General features: G+C 38.3%; 1 protein-coding gene across 1 annotated transcript in view; it reads left to right on the top strand.

Annotated features, from left to right (window-relative positions):
- The window catches only part of LOC136176386 (A disintegrin and metallopeptidase domain 3-like), a 117,456-nt gene that overhangs the window by 83,622 nt on the left and 15,769 nt on the right, over positions 1-18,065 (top strand). Inside the window, exons 17-19 of the mRNA XM_065946537.1 lie at positions 6,629-6,715; positions 11,862-11,985; positions 14,700-14,862. Of these exons, the coding sequence (XP_065802609.1) occupies positions 6,629-6,715; positions 11,862-11,985; positions 14,700-14,862 (374 nt within the window). The remainder of the gene's footprint in view (positions 1-6,628; positions 6,716-11,861; positions 11,986-14,699; positions 14,863-18,065) is intronic.

The following is an 18,065-nucleotide window of genomic DNA, read 5'->3' as shown; positions in this document are numbered from 1 at the left end:
AGTTACAGATAAGTGAAAATATTGATAAATATATTATATCACAGTTAAAACTCCTGGAGAGAGATTTGAAGTTCCAGGAGAGTCTTGACGTACTTTCCCCTATTCTTCTCATTAACTGTAGCTAAGAGTCCTGGATATTAAATGTAAAATAAACACAAGAAGATTCCAAAAGCTGAAAGATTCTTTCAGCAGATGAGCTAAGCACCTCAGAACCTGAGGAACAACATAACAATGTGATCTCTTTGCTTTTGGCCTTATAAATCCCAAACTGAGTGCCAGAGAGGCCAGAAACTCAGAAATGCCCAATGAAACAGACAGAAATAAGTCATAAAGGAAAGGCTGACTTTAGCCAAGTGAACAGCTTAGCGAGATGGCACACTCTTAAACAATGGATTCTCTACTGCAGCAAAGGACATAGATAAAAGCGTAGCTACACTTCTACTCTCGCCAGGGTGGTAGAACAGAGGGCTTGTGGAGAGCCTATTCTCCCCAGCCACTTGCAGTAATAAGGAGCCCCTCTCATTCCAGATATCAGTGGAATCCGTACATCCAATGCTGAGTGAGTGATAGTCACTCAGTCTTTTCCGACTCTTTGTGACCCCTTGGACTGTAGCCCACCAGACTCCTTTGTCCTTGGCATTGTCCAGGCAAGAATACTGGAGTGTGTTGCCATTCCCTTCTCCAACTTTCAGCATTACCTGGCAAAAATGAGGCAGTGTTCCTTTCCCCTGCTTCAGAGTTGCAATAGGGAAGAACTGCTGAACCAGAAGGTTTAACCAGGTTTAACCACAACGTTTAACCAGAGTCTCATAACACAGTAATCAAAATATCTCGGTTTCAATCCAAAGTCACACTCTTCATTCCATGAACCAGGAAAATCTCAATTTGAAAGGGAAAAAAAGAAAATCAATAACTGTTAACAACAAAATTGTATTGATGTTAGAAATAGCCAGGGGTCCCCAACCCTCAGGCCACACAGCAGTAAGTAAGTGCCAAGAAAGCAAGCAAAGCTTTGCTTGCCACTCCCCATCACACCCCATCACTCACATTACCTGTCCCTGGTGACAAAAATATTGGGGACCCCTGCTTTAAGCAATATGAAGCAGCCTTCAGAATAGTTTATCTAACTGATTCTAGTCCACATAGGAATAAGAAGGATGATAACCACATCTCAGCACATTCGTTTCAAACTTGAGAAGGAATCTGTTTGGGGCATGTGCCTGTTCAAGAGTCGATAAGCTAATCAATGAAAAAGTAAATGAAGTTTCTCATTTTTTCTCACCCATTCTTACCTACAGGGATATAAAAAATAAACTGCATGATCTAGACACTTTCCCCTTTTAGAAAATATATTTTTGGCTGTCTAACAGATTTTTTGGAACTGTGATTGACTGTTTCAGAGCCCCTATTTGTGTCTCCTGTTCACAGATGGAAATCTTACATGTTAATACTTAAAACATCATCCCAACCAAAGACCAAGGCTAAATACTTTCATAGAGCCCCTTGCTTTTCCTGTTGTCACAAAGAGCCAACTACAAATTGATCTGTTTTGTTTACTTGAAAGAAATTATATCAGAAGCACAGATCTAAACATTTCTTGGCTTATTTTTCCCCTAAACACAAGCCAAGGAAGGATGACTAATTCATTAGTGCCTCAGTGACATGAGAATAAAAATACTGGATTGGCAAAAAAGTTCCCTCAGTTATTTAAGTAAAAATAAAAGACACATTTTTTGTTTGTTTGTTTGTTTTCACCAAGAACTTTATTGGAAAAGGTAATCACCATTTTGTTCCACTCAGTTCAGTTCAGTTGCTCAGTCACGTCGACTCTTTGCAACCCCATGAACCGCAGCACACCAGGACTCCCTGTTCATCACCAACCCCCAGGGTTTACCCAAACCCATGTCCATTGAGTTGGTGATGCCATCCAACCATCTCATCCTCAGTCGTCCCCTTCTCCTCCTGCCCTCAAACAGTTGCTCAGTCATGTCCAACTCTTTGTGACCCAGTGGACTGCAGCAAGCCAGGCTGCCCTGTCCATCACCAACTCCTGGTGCTTGCTCAGACTCATGTCCATTGAAGCAGTGGTGCCATCCAACCATCTCATCCTCTGTCATTCCCTTCTCCTCCTGCCATCAGTCTTTCCCATATCAGGGTCTTTTCCAATCAGTCAGTTCTTCACAACAGGCAGCCAAACTATTTCAGTTTCAGCTTCAGCATCAGTCCTTCCAATGAATATTAAGGACTGATTTCCTTTAGGATAGACAGGATTGATATCCTTACTGTCCAAGGTACTCTCAAGAGTCTAACCAACACCACAGTTCAAAAGTATCAATTCTCGGCACACAGCTTTCTTTATAGTCCATCTCTCACATCCTGGAATGTTAGGTCCATGAATCAAGGCAAATTGGAAGTGGTTAAACAGGAGATTACAAGAGTGAACACTGACATTCTAGGAATCAGCGAACTAAAATGGACTGCAATGGTTGAATTTAACTCAGATGACCATTCTATCTACTACTGTGGGCAGAAATCCCTTAGAAGAAATGAAGTAGCTATCATAGTCAACAGAAGAGTCTGAAATGCAGTACATGGACGCAATCTCAAAAGCGACAGAATGATCTCTGTTTATTTCCAAGGCAAACCATTCAATATCACGGTAATCCAAGTATATGTTCCGACCAATAACACTGAAGAAGCTGAAGCTGAACAGTTATATTAAGACCTACAAGACCTTCCAGAACCAACACCCAAAAAAGATGTCCTTTTCATTATAGGGGACTGGAATGCAAAAGTAGGAAGTCAAGAAACACCTGGAGTAACAGGAAAATTTGGCCTAGAAGTACAGAATGAAGCAGGGCAAAGGCTAATAGCGTTCTGCCAAGAGAACGCACTGTTCATAGCAAACACCCTCTTGAAACAGCACAAGAGAACATGCAACACATGGACATCACCAGATGGTCAACACCGAAATCATATTGATTATATTCTTTGCAGCCAAAGATGGAGAAGCTCTATACAGTCAGCAAAAACAAGACCAGGAACTGACTGTGGCTCAGATCATGAACTCCTTATTGCCACATTCAGACTGAAATCGAAGAAAGTAGGGAAAACCACCAGACCATTCAGGTATGACCTAAACCAAATCTCTTACGATTATACAGTGGAAGTGAGAGTTAAGGGACTAGATCTGATAGAGTACCTGATTAACTGTGAACAGAGGTTTGTGACTTTGTACAGGAGACAGGAATCAAGACCATCCCCAAGAACAAGAAATGCAAAAAAGCAAAATGTTTGGCTGAGGAGGCCTTGCAAATCACTGTGAACAGAAGAGAAGTGAATAGGAAAGAAGAAAAGGAAAGATATACCCATTTGAATGCAGAGTTCCAAAGAATAGCAAGGAGAGATAAGAAAGCCTTCCTCAGCGATCAGTGCAAAGAAATAGAGGAAAACAATAGAATGTGAAAGACTAGAAATCTTTTCAAGAAAATTAGAGATACCATGGGAACATTTTAGCAAAGATGGGCTCAATAAAGGACAGAAATGGTAGGGAGTTAACAGAAGCAGAAGATATTAAGAGGAGGCAGCAAGAATACACAGAAGAACTGTACAAAAAATACCTTCACGACCCAGATAATTTCAATGGTGTGATAACTCACCTAGAGCCAGACATCCTGGAATATGAAGTCAGGTGGGCCTTAGGAAGCATCACTACGAACAAAACTAGTGGAGGTGATGAAATTCCAGATGAGCTATTTCAAATCCTGAAGGATGGTGCTGTGAAAGTGCTACACTCAATATGCCAGCAAATTTGGAAAACTCAGCAGTGGCCACAGGACTGGGAAAAGTCAGTTTTCATTCCAATCTCAAAGGAGGGCAATGCCAAAGAATGCTCAAACTACTGCACAATTGCACTCATCTCACAGCCTAGTAAAGTAATGCGCAATATTCTCCAAGCCAGGCTTCAGCAATACGTGAACCATGAACTTCCAGATGTTCAAGCTGGTTTTAGAAAAGGCAGAGGAACAAGAGATCAAATTGCCAACATCTGCTGAGTCATCAAAAAAGCAAGTGAGTTCCAGAAAAACATCAACTTTTGCTTTATTTACTATAACAAAGTCTTTGACTGTGTGGATCACAATAAACTGTGGAAAATTCTGAAAGAGATGGGAATACCAGACCACCTGACCCACCTCTTGAGAAATCTGTATGCAGGTCAGGAAGCAACAGTTAGAACTGGACATGGAACAAGACACTGGTTCCAAATAGGAAAAGGAGTACATCAAGGCTGTATATTTTCACCCTGCTTATTTAACTTACATGCAGAGTACATCATGAAAAACTCTGGGCAGGAGATAGCACAAGCTGGAATCAAGATTACTGGGAGAAATATCAACAACCTCAGATATGCAGATGACACCACCCTTATAGCAGAAAGTGAAGAAGAACTAAAGGGCCTCTTGATAAATGTGAAAGAGGAGAGTGAAAAAGTTGGCCTAAAGCTCAACATTCAGAAAACTAAGATCAGAGCATCCAGTCACATCACTTCATGGCAAATAGATGGGGAAACAGTGGAAACAGTGTCTGAGTTGATTTTTTGGGGCTCCAAAATTACTGCAGATGGTGATTGTAGCCAGGAAATTAAAAGATGCTTACTCTTAAGAAAGGAAAGTTATGACCAACCTAGACTGAATATTAAAAAGAAGAGACATTACTTTGTCAACTAAGGTCCGTCTAGTCAAGGTTATGGTTTTTCCAGTGGTCATTTATGGATGTGAGAGTTGGAGTATAAAGAAAGCTGAGCACCAAAGAATTGATGTTTTTGAAATGTGTGTTGGAGATGAGTCTTGAGAGTCCCTTGGACTGCAAGGAGATCCAACCAGTCCATCCTAAAGGAGATCAGTCCTGGGTGTTCATTGGAAGGACTGATGCTGAAGCTGAAACTCCAATACTTTGGCCGCTTTATGCGAAGAGCTGACTGATTGGAAAAGACCGTGATGCTGGGAACGATTGAGTGCAGGAGGAGAAAGGGACAACAGAGGATGAGATGGATGGCATCACTGACTCAATAGACATGGGTTTGTTTGGACTCCGGGAGTTGGTGATGGACACGGAGCCCTGGTGTGCTGCAGTTCATGGGGTCGCAAAGAGTCACACATGACTGAGTGACTGAACTGTACACGTCCTACATGACTACTGTAAAATCCATAGCTTTGACTGGACGGACTTTTGTCCATATATTTACTTACCAATAGTGATAGAAAATAATGAATGTTTTAGACTTCATCACATGTTAGATATTCTGACAGATAACTTGAGAAAAGTGTGCAGATAATCTTAGAAGATGTCCCCCAGAGTATTCAAATTAAATTAAAATTTTGACAGAGGAATATGAACATGCAGTCTACATCAAAATCAGGTTAAATACTAAATCTCCAAGTAGTGAAAGTGAGTCGCTCAGTCATGTCCGACTCTTTGCAACCCCATGAACTATACAGTCCATGGAATTCTCCAGGCCAGAATACTGGAGTGGGTAGACTTTCTCTTCTCCTAACGCCTTAAAACCATTTGCTATTTCAACACATATTTATTGTCTAGTATATACACATATCAAGATAAGAGATACCACGGTCTCTCCCAAGAAACCCCCCCAAAAAAATCAGGTTAAATAAAAACTAAAGCACGGGTTTGCATTTAGTGAGCATGTACTATGTCCCAAACTACTTTTGTCCCTTTATGTGTAAGAAATTATTTCATCCTCATAACCTATACCTTGGGTATAATTTCTATTTCAAAGTCAAAGTTAGATAAACTTAGGTGTGAGGAGAACATTGCTTTTGTAAAAGACAAGGAATACTTTAGTAAAGTTAGAAGAATGTAAAAAGGACTGGTGGAAGCACTGGTATTGAGCATTGATCAGTGGGCTCTATGATTAAAGAAGTTCTTGCGCTGAATATTGGTTCTGTCAGTCAGTGGTGGAATGACCTAAAAAGTGTACATTTAGTTCTCATCAAATATAAAGTGTGGATAAAAATATCTCCCTCTCAGGGTCAATGTGAGCATATATAAAAAAAATGCATAGAAAGTGCAAAGGCCCGTTACAAATGCTCATTACAATTTGGCTTGTTTTGTTCTTATACCAGCTATAATTTTTAGCTTCATAATTTCTATGCCTTGTAGAAAAGACACAGAAAACTTCTATGTTTTCAGGTATTTCAAGAATGTTGTTTACTTTTATTGAGGAGGCAAATTAGAGAAAATTTCTATGGCACTTGAAAAGCACTGAATGGACATTTCTTGTATTGTATTTTATTTTTAAAATCCCTTTCCACATTAAAATAAAAACCTCCTATAACATACCAAATTACAGTACTTTAATAATTTTCATTGACTATTAGTAAACTCACAAGTCTGCTCCTTCAAGGGAAGCAATATCTTATTGTAAAAACTTGATATTTGATAAAGTAATAATGTACCATTTTGACTTCCAGTTTTTTATTAGAAAGAGTAGATTTTATGAAATTCAAGTTCATCCTAAGTATATATCATATTGTGTATCTAATTTCTTATACGAAGTACAGTTAATGAATTCCTGACTTTAAAGTTGTTGGTTGTTTCATCATTTTAGTTTTGTGACAGTGGAACTTGCCATGACCTCTCTCAATACAGGCAGTATGCAATTTGTAACCCAACAGTCAAATGCAATGGACATGGGGTATGTAATTGTTACTCTATTTTATGTATAGTTTTAAAATACATATCATAACATTTTCCAGGGCAATAATAAGCTTCAGAATTATGGGTGTGGAAATTTCTTTGGAAAATTTCAGTTAAATGTAGAAACCAAATTTCATTATTTATACACGTGTGCACGTTCTATGTATTCTATCAGATAATTGCACACATCATGAGCTTAAACTTTGTACAAAAAGGCAATATTAAACATAAGCCATCATAATGTTACATAGAGACTGAATAATTTTAGAAACAGATACATGTAGTGTTTCATGTATATCAATTCAGTTCAGATAAGTCACTCAGTCGTGTCCAACTCTTTGTGACCCCAAGGACTGCAGCACGCCAGGCCTCCCTGTCCATCACCAACTCCCAGAGTTTACTCAAACTCATGTCCATTGAGTCAGTGATGCCATCCAACCATCTCACCCTCTGTTGTCCCCTTCACCTCCTACAGTCAATCTTTCCTAGCATCTGGGTCTTTTCCAGTGAATCGGTTCTTCTCAGCAGGTGGCCAAAATCTTGGAGTTTCAGCTCCAGCATCAGTTCTTCCAATGAACATTCAGTACTGATTTCCTTTAGGATGAAATGGTTGGATCTCCTTGCAGTCCAAGGGACTCTCAAGAGTCTTCTCCAACACCACAGTTCAAAAGCATCAATTCTTTGGCACTCACCTTTCTTTGTAGTCCAACTCTCATATCCATACATGACTACTGAAAAAACCATAGCTTTGACTAGATGCACCTTTTTTGGCCAAGTAATGTCTCTGCTTTTAAATATGCTGTCTAGGTTGATCATAACTTTCATCCCAAAGAGTAAGCATCTTTAAATTTCATGGCTGTGGTCACCATCTGCAGTGATTTTGGAGACCCCAAAAAATAAAGTCTGTCACTGTTTCCACCATTTCCCCATCTATCTGCCATGAAGTGATGGAACTGGAGGCCATGATCTTAGTTTTCTGAATGTTGAGCTATAAGCCAACTTTTTCACTCTCCTTTTTCACTTTCATCAAGAGGCTCTTTAATTCTTTTTCACTTTCTGCCATAAGGGTGATGTCATCTGCATATCTGAGGTTATTGATATTTCTCTTGGCAATATTGACTTCAGCTTGCACTTCATCCAGTCCAGCATTTCTCATGAGGTACTTGCATAAATGAGCAGGGTGAGAATATACAGCCTTGACATACTCCTTTCCCAACCTGGAACCTGTGTGTTCTATATCCATTTCTAATTGTTGCTGTCTTGACCTGCATACAGATTTCTCAGGAGGCAGGTCAGCTGTTCTGGTATTCCCATCTCTTTCAGAATTTTCCACAATTTATTGTGATGCACAATCAAAGGCTTTGGCATAGTCAATAAGGCAGAAGTATATGATTTTCTGGACCTCTCTTGCTTTTTCAGTGATCCAACAGATGTTGGTAATTTGAACTCTGATTCCTCTGCATTTCTAAATCGAGCTTGAACTTTTGGAAGTTCACAGTTCATGTATTGTTGAAACCTAGCTTGGGTAATTTTGAGCATTACTTTTTGTTTGTGTGTGAGATGAGTGCAATTGTGCAGGAGTCGGAACATTCTTTGGCATTGCCTTTCTTTGCAATTGAAATGAAAATTGACCTTTTCCAGTCCTGTGGCCACTGCTGAATTTTCCAAATTTGCTGGCATATTGAGTGTAGCACTTTCACAGCATCCTTTTTTAGGATTTGAAATAGCTCAACTGGAATTCCATCACCTCCACTAGCTTTGTTCACAGTGATGCTTCCTAAGGCCCACTTGACTTCACATTCCAAGATGTCTGGCTCTAGGTGAGTGGGCACACCATCATGATTTTCTGGGTCATGAAGATCTTTTTTTGTACAATTCTTCTGTGTATTCTTGCTACCTCTTCTTAATGTCTTCTGCTTCTGTTAGGTCCATACCATTTCTGTCTTTTATTGTGCCCATCTTTGCATGAGAAGATCCCTTGGTATCTCTAATTGCCTTGAAGAGATCTCTAGTCTTTATCATTCTATTGTTTTCCTCTGTTTCTTTGCACTGATCGCTGAGAAAGGCTTTCTTATCTCTTCTTGATATTCTTTGGAACTCTGCATTCAAATGGGAAAATCTTTCCCTTTCTCCTTTGCCTTTAGCTTCTCATCTTTTCTCAGTTATTTGTAAGGCCTCCTCAGACAGCCATTTTGCCCTTTTGCATTTCTTTTTCTTGGGGATGATTTTGATCACTGTCTGCTTTACAATATCATGAGCCTTCCTCCATAGTTCATCAGGCACTCTGTCTATCAGATCTAATCCCTTGAATCTATTTGTCTCTTCCCCGGTATAAAAATAAGGGATTGGATTTAGGTCATGCCTGAATGATCTAGTGGTTTTCTCTACTTTCTTCAATTTCAGTCTGAATTTAGCAATAAGGAGCTCATGATCTGAGCCACAGTCAGCTCCCGGTCTGTTTTTGCTGACTGTATAGAGCTTCTCTATCATTGGCTGTAAAGAATCTAAACAATCTGGTTTTGGTATTGATCATCTGGTGATGTCCATGTGTAGAGTCTTCTCTTGTGGTGTTGTAAGAGGGGGTTTGCTATGACCAGTACATTCTCTTGGCAAAACTCTGTTAGTCTTTGTCCTGCTTCCTTCTGTTTCATTCTAAGGCAAAATTTTCCCATTACTCCATGTATTTCTTGACTTCTTACTTTTGCATTCCAATCCCCTATAATGAAAAGGACATCTTTTTTCAGTGTTAGTTCTGGAAGATCTTGTAGGTCTTCATAGAAACGTTCATCTTCAGCTTCTTCAGTGTTACTGGTTGGGGCACAGACTTGAATTACTGTGATACTGAATGGTTTGCCTTGGAAACGAACAGAGATCGTTCTGTCATTTTTGAGACTGCACACAAGAACTGCATTTCAGACTTTTCTGTTGACTATGATGGCTACTTAACTTCTTCAAAGGGATTCTTGCCCTCAGTAGTAGATATAGTGGTCATCTGAGTTAAATTCACACATTCCAGTCCATTTTAGTTCACTGATTCCTAAAATGTCGATGTTCACTCTTGCCATCTCCCGTTTGACCACTTCCAATTTGCCTTGATTCATGGACCTTATATTCCAAGTTCCTATGCAGTATTACTCTTTATAGCATCGGACTTTACGTCCATCACCAGTCACATCCACAACTGGGTGTTGTTTTTGCTTTGGCTCCATCTCTTCATTCTTTCTGGTGTTAGTTTGTATATACATGTATATATTTATACATAAATATAAATACTGCTTCTAATTGAGTGCATGACTCTGATGCTGGGATAGATTGAAGGCAGAAGGAGAAGGGGATGACAGAGGATAAGATGGTTGGATGGCATCACCAACTCAATGGACCTGAGTTTGAGCAAGCTCCAGGTATTCCTGAAGGACAGAGAAGCCTGGTGTGTTGCAGTCCTTGGGGTTGGACACAACTGAGTGACTGAAGTGAACTGAATTGAACTGATAACTGATATAGACTAAACACTCACAGACTTTATTTATATTATGCATTACTCATAATCTAATATATTTTTGACAGCAGAGTTCCTTGTCAATTGAAATCTGTCTCAAATCAGTGACTTCAATTTATTTTTCTCTATGGTTCTTTCTGTATTTGAAGTTATTCACTAATGGATTTTGGATAATGTTGAATTTTTATTTAACTATTGTAAATAGTGGTACAGTGGACCCTGTTCTACATACACCTTGCAGAGTTATTTGATTTCATAAATTGATTACCTTGAAAACTGATAAACCAAATATATGCATAATTTGAATTTTAATAAATATTGCATGTCTTCAGGAAATATTACATCAGTTTTTCTTCACCTATCAGGAATGAAAACATTTCTTCAAAGTCAGGCCAGATGAGCTTCCTAGTTTACTAATATCTTCTCACATGCTAAATTTATTGCTAATTTGCTTAATTAATAATAGAGTTTCACATTTTCCATTTGCACTTTTATTTGTCTATTGGTTGTGAAATCATCACCTGAGCTATAGAAACTCTGTGCCCTATTTAAGATTTTCTAAGCATGCATTTAGCTTTAAAATGGTAGTTAGTATCTCCCATTATCTTGATGCCTCATACTTTTTATAGTAATTCTGGAAAAATTGACCTGTGTGTCTTGTATCAAAATTTACCTCCTATTTACATATCTTATTATTTGCAATTTCTTTTATGTTCCATTTCCTTATTATTTAATTTCAATTTAATTTTGCCTGAAATTATCCCTAGATTCCCTATTCTGCTTCTGACCCATCTTTTGATTCATCCATAAGGTCACATTTATAAATATATTCTAGCCTTCCTGTGCTTAGTCACTCAGTCGTGTCTGACTCTTTGTGACATAGCTTGCCAGGCTCCTCTGTCCTTGGGAATTATCCAGGCAAGAATACCGGAGTGAGTTGCCATGCCCTCCTCCAGGGGACCTTCCCAATCCAGGGATTGAACCTGGGTTTGCCACATTGCAGGCCAAATTCTTTAACGTCTGAGCTACCAGGGATGCCCAAGAATACTGGAGTGGGTAGTCTTTCCCTTCTCCAGGGGATCCTCCCAACCCAAAAATTGAACTGGGATCTCCTGCATTTCAGGTGGATTCTTTACCAGCTGAACTACCAGGGAAGCCCTCTAGCCTTCCTATTTTCTAGAAAAATCAATCTTTCCAACTGCATCTGAATAAGTAAACTTCACCGTTTAATTTTCTCCCCGTGTTTTGTAAAAGTTGACTCTTACAACAGTTTTATAAAATATCTGGCACAATAATAAATTTCAACTCCTGCTATAATTTTTAGCTTCATAATTTCTATGCCTTTTTAGAAGAGACAGGTGTATCAAGAATGTTGTCTACTTTTATTGAAGAGATAAATTAGAGAAACCCTCTGTAGCATTTAAAAAGCATTGAATGGACATTTCTTGCATTGCATTTTATTTTTATAATTATTTTCCACATTAAAGTAAAAACAGCCTGTAACATACCAAATTGCATTACTTTAATCATTTGCTTTGGCTCACAATAAATACTAATAAATTAATAAATACTAAAAATAAATACACAAAAAATGCTAAATTTTTATATGACATAAAAAATGGTCTTCTTTATTTTGGTTTCATTCCAGATTTGCAATTCTCGCTTAAATTGTCACTGTGATGCTGGATATGTACCCCCAAATTGTGTGCCATCATCCTTATCACCAGGAGGAAGTATTGATGATGGATTTTGGAAAATAGGATCTGGGAAAGGTTAGTAACTAAATCACTGCTCCAACAGAGCCTTCTGTATCCTTACAGCCCCACTGTCTATGTGGCTGTTAATCACTGGACATGTGGAGAATGCAATTTAGGAACTAACATTTTCATTTTATTTTACCTAATGACATGTAAGCGGTCACTTTGTAGTGCTATTATGTATAGCACAGCTATAGATTATGTTGTCAATCAAAATTTTGTATGTGCTTTTAATTCAAATCTAGCTATGAACATTTTAATGTGTCATGTTAACTTTAACCATGGTTTCCCAGATTTTTTTATTTATACAGCAGTTTTCTAGATTTGTTGCTGTTCAGTCACTAAGTTACATTTGACTCTTAGGCGATCCCATCAACTGCATCACTGCCAGCCTTCCCCGTCCTTCACTAGCTCCTAGAGTTTGCTCACATTCATTTCCACTGAGTCAGTAATGGCATCCAACCATCTCATCTTTTGTCGCCCCCTTCTCCTCTTGCCTTCAATCTTTCCCAGTATCAGGGTCTTTTCCAATGAGCAGGCTCTTCACATCAGGTGGCCAAAGTATTGCAACTTCAATACCAGTCCTTCCAGTGAATATTCAGGGTTGATTTCCTTTAGGATTGACTGGTTTGATCTCCTTGCTGTCCAAGGGACTCTCAAGAGTCTCTTCCAGCACCACAACTCAAAAGCATCAATTCTTCAGCACTCAGCCATCTTTAAGGTCCAACTCTCATATCCGTACATGACTAATGGAAAAATAATTGTCTTGACTAGATGTACCTTTGTCCGCAAATTGATGTCTCTGCTTTTTAATACCCTGTCTAGGTGTGTCATAACTCTCCTTTCAAGGATCAAGTAACTTTTAATTTCATGACTGCTGTCACCATCCCCAGTGATTTTGGAGCCCAAAGAAAGAAAATTTGTCACTGTTACCATTTTTTCCCCTTCTGTTTGGCATGAAGTGATAGGACCATGTGCCAGGATCTTAGTTTTCTGAAAGTTGAGCTTTAAGCCAACTTTTTCACTCTCCTCTTTCACTCTCATCAAGAGGTTCTTTAATTCCTCTTCACTTTCTGCTGTTGGAGTGGTATCATCTGCATAGGTGAGGTTGTTGATATTTCTCACAGTGGGAGAGATTCTTAATTCCAACTTGTGATACATCCATCCCAGCATTTTGCATGATGAACTCTGCATATACATTAGAAGTTTGTTTTTTTGTTTTTGTTTTTGTTTTGCTTCTTTTAATATTGCAAGGCTAGTATTTAAAATGTCATGCTGTACAAGGGAAGATAAAATTTGGATTCACATACAAAAGTTATTGAAAATCAGATGTTTTTAAATTTATTTTTTAATTGGAGTATAATTGCTTTCCAATGCTGTGTTAGTTTCTGCTGCACAATATGAGTCAGCTAGAAGTATACATATATCCCTTCCCTCTCATCTCCACACCTCTAGGTCATCACAGAGGCCTGAACTGAGCTCTCTGTGATATATAGCAGCTTGGTAAATTACTTTGAATCAACATATAATTGGATCTTACCTGTGTTTCAGTGGCACAGATTCTTTTGTCATTTTGAGAGGGCATTAAATTTGTTTACACTTAATATCATGAAGTGGTGCAGTGGTAAAGAATCCACCTGCCAATGCAGGAGATGCAAGAGAGGTGAGTTCAATCTGTGAGAGGGGAAGATCCACTGAGAAGGGAATGACAACCCACTCCAGTATTCTTCTCTGAAAAATTTAATGGACAAAAGAACCTGGCACGCTACAGTCCATGGGGTCACAAAGATTTAGACAATTGAGTGACTGAGCATGCCCACAAACATACACAATATCATCATAATTGGTTTGGTGTTAATTCTGATTGCTTGATTTATATTTTTTTATTTTGATTTTCTGGTTTATTCCTTTTGCTTATTTGGACCAATTGGCGATAGATTTACTTTTCTAGTTTTATGCAATATCTATAATATCAAGAGGAATATCAACTTTATTAATTAATGCAATCAAAATTAAAACAATATCACTTTATACATTTGTTATGTAAATGTAACCTCATCTACTATTACTGTTTCTTTTTAATTAGCTTCAGTTATATCTGTAATTTTCACTAAATAATTTTAAAAACATTTCTTTTTTGATCTTAAATACTAGTCTTTATTTTTACACAAAGCAGTGCAAAATGAGGCAGTTCCCCAAAGGGTGACTTGGAACTAGAAAATCCATGCAGAGAGTGAGAGTGTTAGTGTTAGTTGCTAAGTCATGTCTGACTTTTTGCAACCCTATGGAGCCTCCCAGACTCCGGTGTCCATGGGATTTCCCAGGCAAGAATACTGGAGTGGGTAGCCATTCCTTTTTCCAGGGGAGCCCTTTTTTTTTTTTTTTTTGGTTCTATTTTTTAAATAGAGGAATCTGTTAGATGGTAATATCAACCTAATATATTCTAAGTAGCAGTGCAGTATGATAGGAATATGACAGTATGATAGAATGAAATTTGTTAGAATGTATCACATAAATATTAAATATCCATATGAAGATTAAATTGTATATATTTAAAAGAAATATATAATGCACTTTGGGGTACAGTCACAGAAGTTTGGAAAGCACTTTAAAGTTTAAATTTATTTATTCTATGATTATATTATTTGAATTCCAACTTTTTATAATTCAAATTACTAAAATGATTTATATCACTTTTCAAAAGTTAAAAGATATTGTTATGTCTTCAGCTAAAATTACAGACTTGATAAAACGACGTGGTGTCTCTCAAAAAAACAACCTTATGATCAGTTTCTACGTTTTCTTGCCTTTCTTCATTTTAACTGCTATTATTGCTCTTAAATGGAATAAAATGAAGATATTCTGGAACAAAGAGGGAACAATAAGTGGGGAGTAAGTAAATAGATTGCTTTTATATTTAATATTTGAAAGGCTTTATGAGAAAATTCAAACGTTATTCAGAAGGTTATAAATATGGACTTGTATGGATTGGCTTAATGCTTGTGTTTTTGTTATGCCTGTGTGTGTGTGTGTGTGTGTGTGTGTGTGTGTGTGTGTGTGTGTGTTCTTAGTCTCCCAGTAGTGTCCCACTCTTTGTGAACTCATGGACTGTAGCCCGCCAGGCTCCTGTTTCCATGGGGATTCTCCTGGCAGGAATACTGGAGTGATTTGCCATGCCCTCCTACAGGGTATATTCCCACCCCGGGGAACTGAACAGGGGGCTCCAGCACCAAGAGCTTCCCTTGTGGCTCCGCTGGTAAAGATCTGTCTGCAATGCGGGAGACCTGGGTTTGATCCCTGGGTTGGGAAGATCCCCTGGAGAAGGGAAAGGCTACGCACTCCAGTACTCTGGCCTGAAAAAATTCCATGAACTGTATAGGCCATGGGGTCGCAAAGAGTAGGACCTGACTGAGTGACTTTCACTTTCACTCCTGCACTGCAGGCAGATTCTTTACCATTTGAGTCACCAAATGATGGCTTATAAGTCACTTATAATACTTATAAATCTACCAAATGTGTAGAAATATACCAGATCTTTTTTTCAAACTTTAGGCACATGGGTATCCTTCATGTCCATACAGGCCCAGGAACAACTGAATTTACTCAGAAAGTCCTCAATATCTTTCTAGTAGAAAGCCATATTGGCTATAAATGCTTTAGATGGTTCCATCTATTTCCTAGGCAACCCCATTTTCCTTGTCTTGACTTTTGGTGGTGCCAAGAAGCTAGAATATGCTGGAACGTCAAAGAGTTCCAGAAAAAAATCTATTTCTGCTTTATTGACTATGCCAAAACCTTTGACTGTATGGATCACAATAAACTGTGGAAAATTCTTAAGATGATGGGAATGCCAGACCACCTGACCTGCATCTTGAGAAACCTGTATGCAGGTCAGGAACCAACAGTTAGAACAGAATATGGAACAACAGACTGGTTCCAAACAGGAATAGGAGTACATCAAGGTTGTATATTGTCACCCTGCTTATTTAACTTATGCAGAGTACATCCTGAGAAATGCTGGGCTGGATGAAGCACAAGCTGGAATCAAGATTGCCAGGAGAAATATCAATAACCTCATTGATAGAGATGACACCACCATTATGGTAGAAGGTGAAGAAGAACTAAAGACCTTCTTGATGAAAGTGAAAGAGGAGAGTGAAAAAGTAGGCTTAAATCTCAACATTCAGAAAACTAAGATTGGGGCATCTGGTCCCATCACGTCATAGCAAATAGATGGCGGAACAGTGGAAACACTGGCTAACTTAATTTTTCTGGGCTCCAGAATCACTGCAGGTACTGATTGCAGCCATGAAATTATAAGACACTTGCTCCTTTGAAGGAAAGTTCTGACCAACATAGACAACATATTAAAAAGAAGAGACATTGCTTTGTCAACAAAGGTTCATCTAGTCAAGGCTATGGTTTTTCCAGTAGTCATATATGAATGTGAGAGTTGGACTATAAAGAAATCTGAGAGCCAAAGAATTGATGCTTTAGAACTGTGGTGCTGGAGAGGACTCTTGAGAGTCCCTTGAACTGCAAGGAGATCCAACCAGTCCATCCTAAAGGAGACCAGTCCTGGGTGTTCATTTGAAAGACTGATAATGAAGCTGAAGCTCCAATACACTGGCCACCTAATGCAAAATGCAAAAAGTTGATGTATTTGAAGAGACCCTGATGCTGGGAAAGATTGGAGATGGGAGGAGAAGGGGACGACAGAGAACGAGATGGTTGGATGGCATCACTGACTCAATGGACATGAGTTTGGATAAATCCCGGGAATTGGTGATGGACAGGGAGGCCTAGTGTGCTGTGGTTCATGAGGTTGCATAGAGTTGGATATGACTGAGCGACTGAAGTGAACTGAGCTGAATGATGAATAGAGATGGGTCAGCATAGCATATATGGGGCCAGTGACAATGAATTGGAATTGGTGATGGACAGGGAAACCTGGCATGCTGCAGTCCATGGGGTCGCAAGGATTCAGAAACGACTGAGAGGCTGAATTAAACTGAATGACGATGAATAGAGATGGGGCACCTAAGAATATGGGGAAGGTGAGAAAATATAAGATCGCAAAGTGTGAGGAAAAGCACATATGAAGGACATGGCCTGTGTTACACCAAATTAATATTGCTCATGTGTCTCTGAAATTAGAGTTAAGGTACTTGATCAGTTTTTCTGTTTCTCAGAACAGAATTTAATTCTTTTTTCAAAATGAGGTATAATTACCATATATGATATTAGCTTCATGTGCATAATACTTTGTATATAATGTAAAATGATCATAGTAAGTCTAGTTAACATTTGTTACACAGCTGTAAATTTTGGTTTTCCTCCTGATAAGGTCTTTTAAGATCTGCTCTTTTAGAAAGTTTCATATATGCAGTTAGTTATTATTGACTATAGTCAGCATGCTGTCAATTACATCCCATGACATTTATTTTTTAATTAGAAGTTGTACCTTTTGAACTTATTTACCCATTTTGCTCATGCCCATACCAACCCATTACATATGGCAACCACCAATCTATTCTCTGTATCTGTGAGGTTTTTGTTTGTTTTGGCATTTTTAGATCTACATATAAATGGGATCATACATTGTCTTTCTCTGTCTGATCTTATTTCACCTTCATTCATACAGCTTTTTCTTTACTGTAGCACAAATATAGTTCACAATTAGCTTAGTAAATATTTAGGAAGTTGAGAATGCAGAAGTAAGTGTAAAGAAGGGGTCTCGTTTCTTCATTGTAAAGTAAATCATTGTAAAGTAAAACATATGTTTCTCATATGTTTATCAGAGATAAAATGTTATAAAATTTCTATCAGCACTTCTGCTTACCAAGTAAGTTAATCTTAGTTTTGAACATGTTAGCAGCAACCAGTAAATTCAGGGCAGTATTCTGCATGATTCATATGGACATTTATATAATCATTCAATTGTTACAAATTGATTTTGTTGAATGGCATAAGTCTTCCTGGGCTCTTATTTAAGACACCTACAAGAAATCTGAATAGTTGCAAAGCTGAACCTAACTTCTGGAGGAAATGGTATACTTAGATGTCACTGACCATAAATAACAAGATCTGCCTAA

The sequence above is a fragment of the Muntiacus reevesi genome, chromosome 10 (assembly GCF_963930625.1).
Source record: "Muntiacus reevesi chromosome 10, mMunRee1.1, whole genome shotgun sequence".
Classification (NCBI taxonomy): domain Eukaryota; kingdom Metazoa; phylum Chordata; class Mammalia; order Artiodactyla; family Cervidae; genus Muntiacus; species Muntiacus reevesi.
This window is presented reverse-complemented; position numbering and strand designations above follow the sequence as displayed.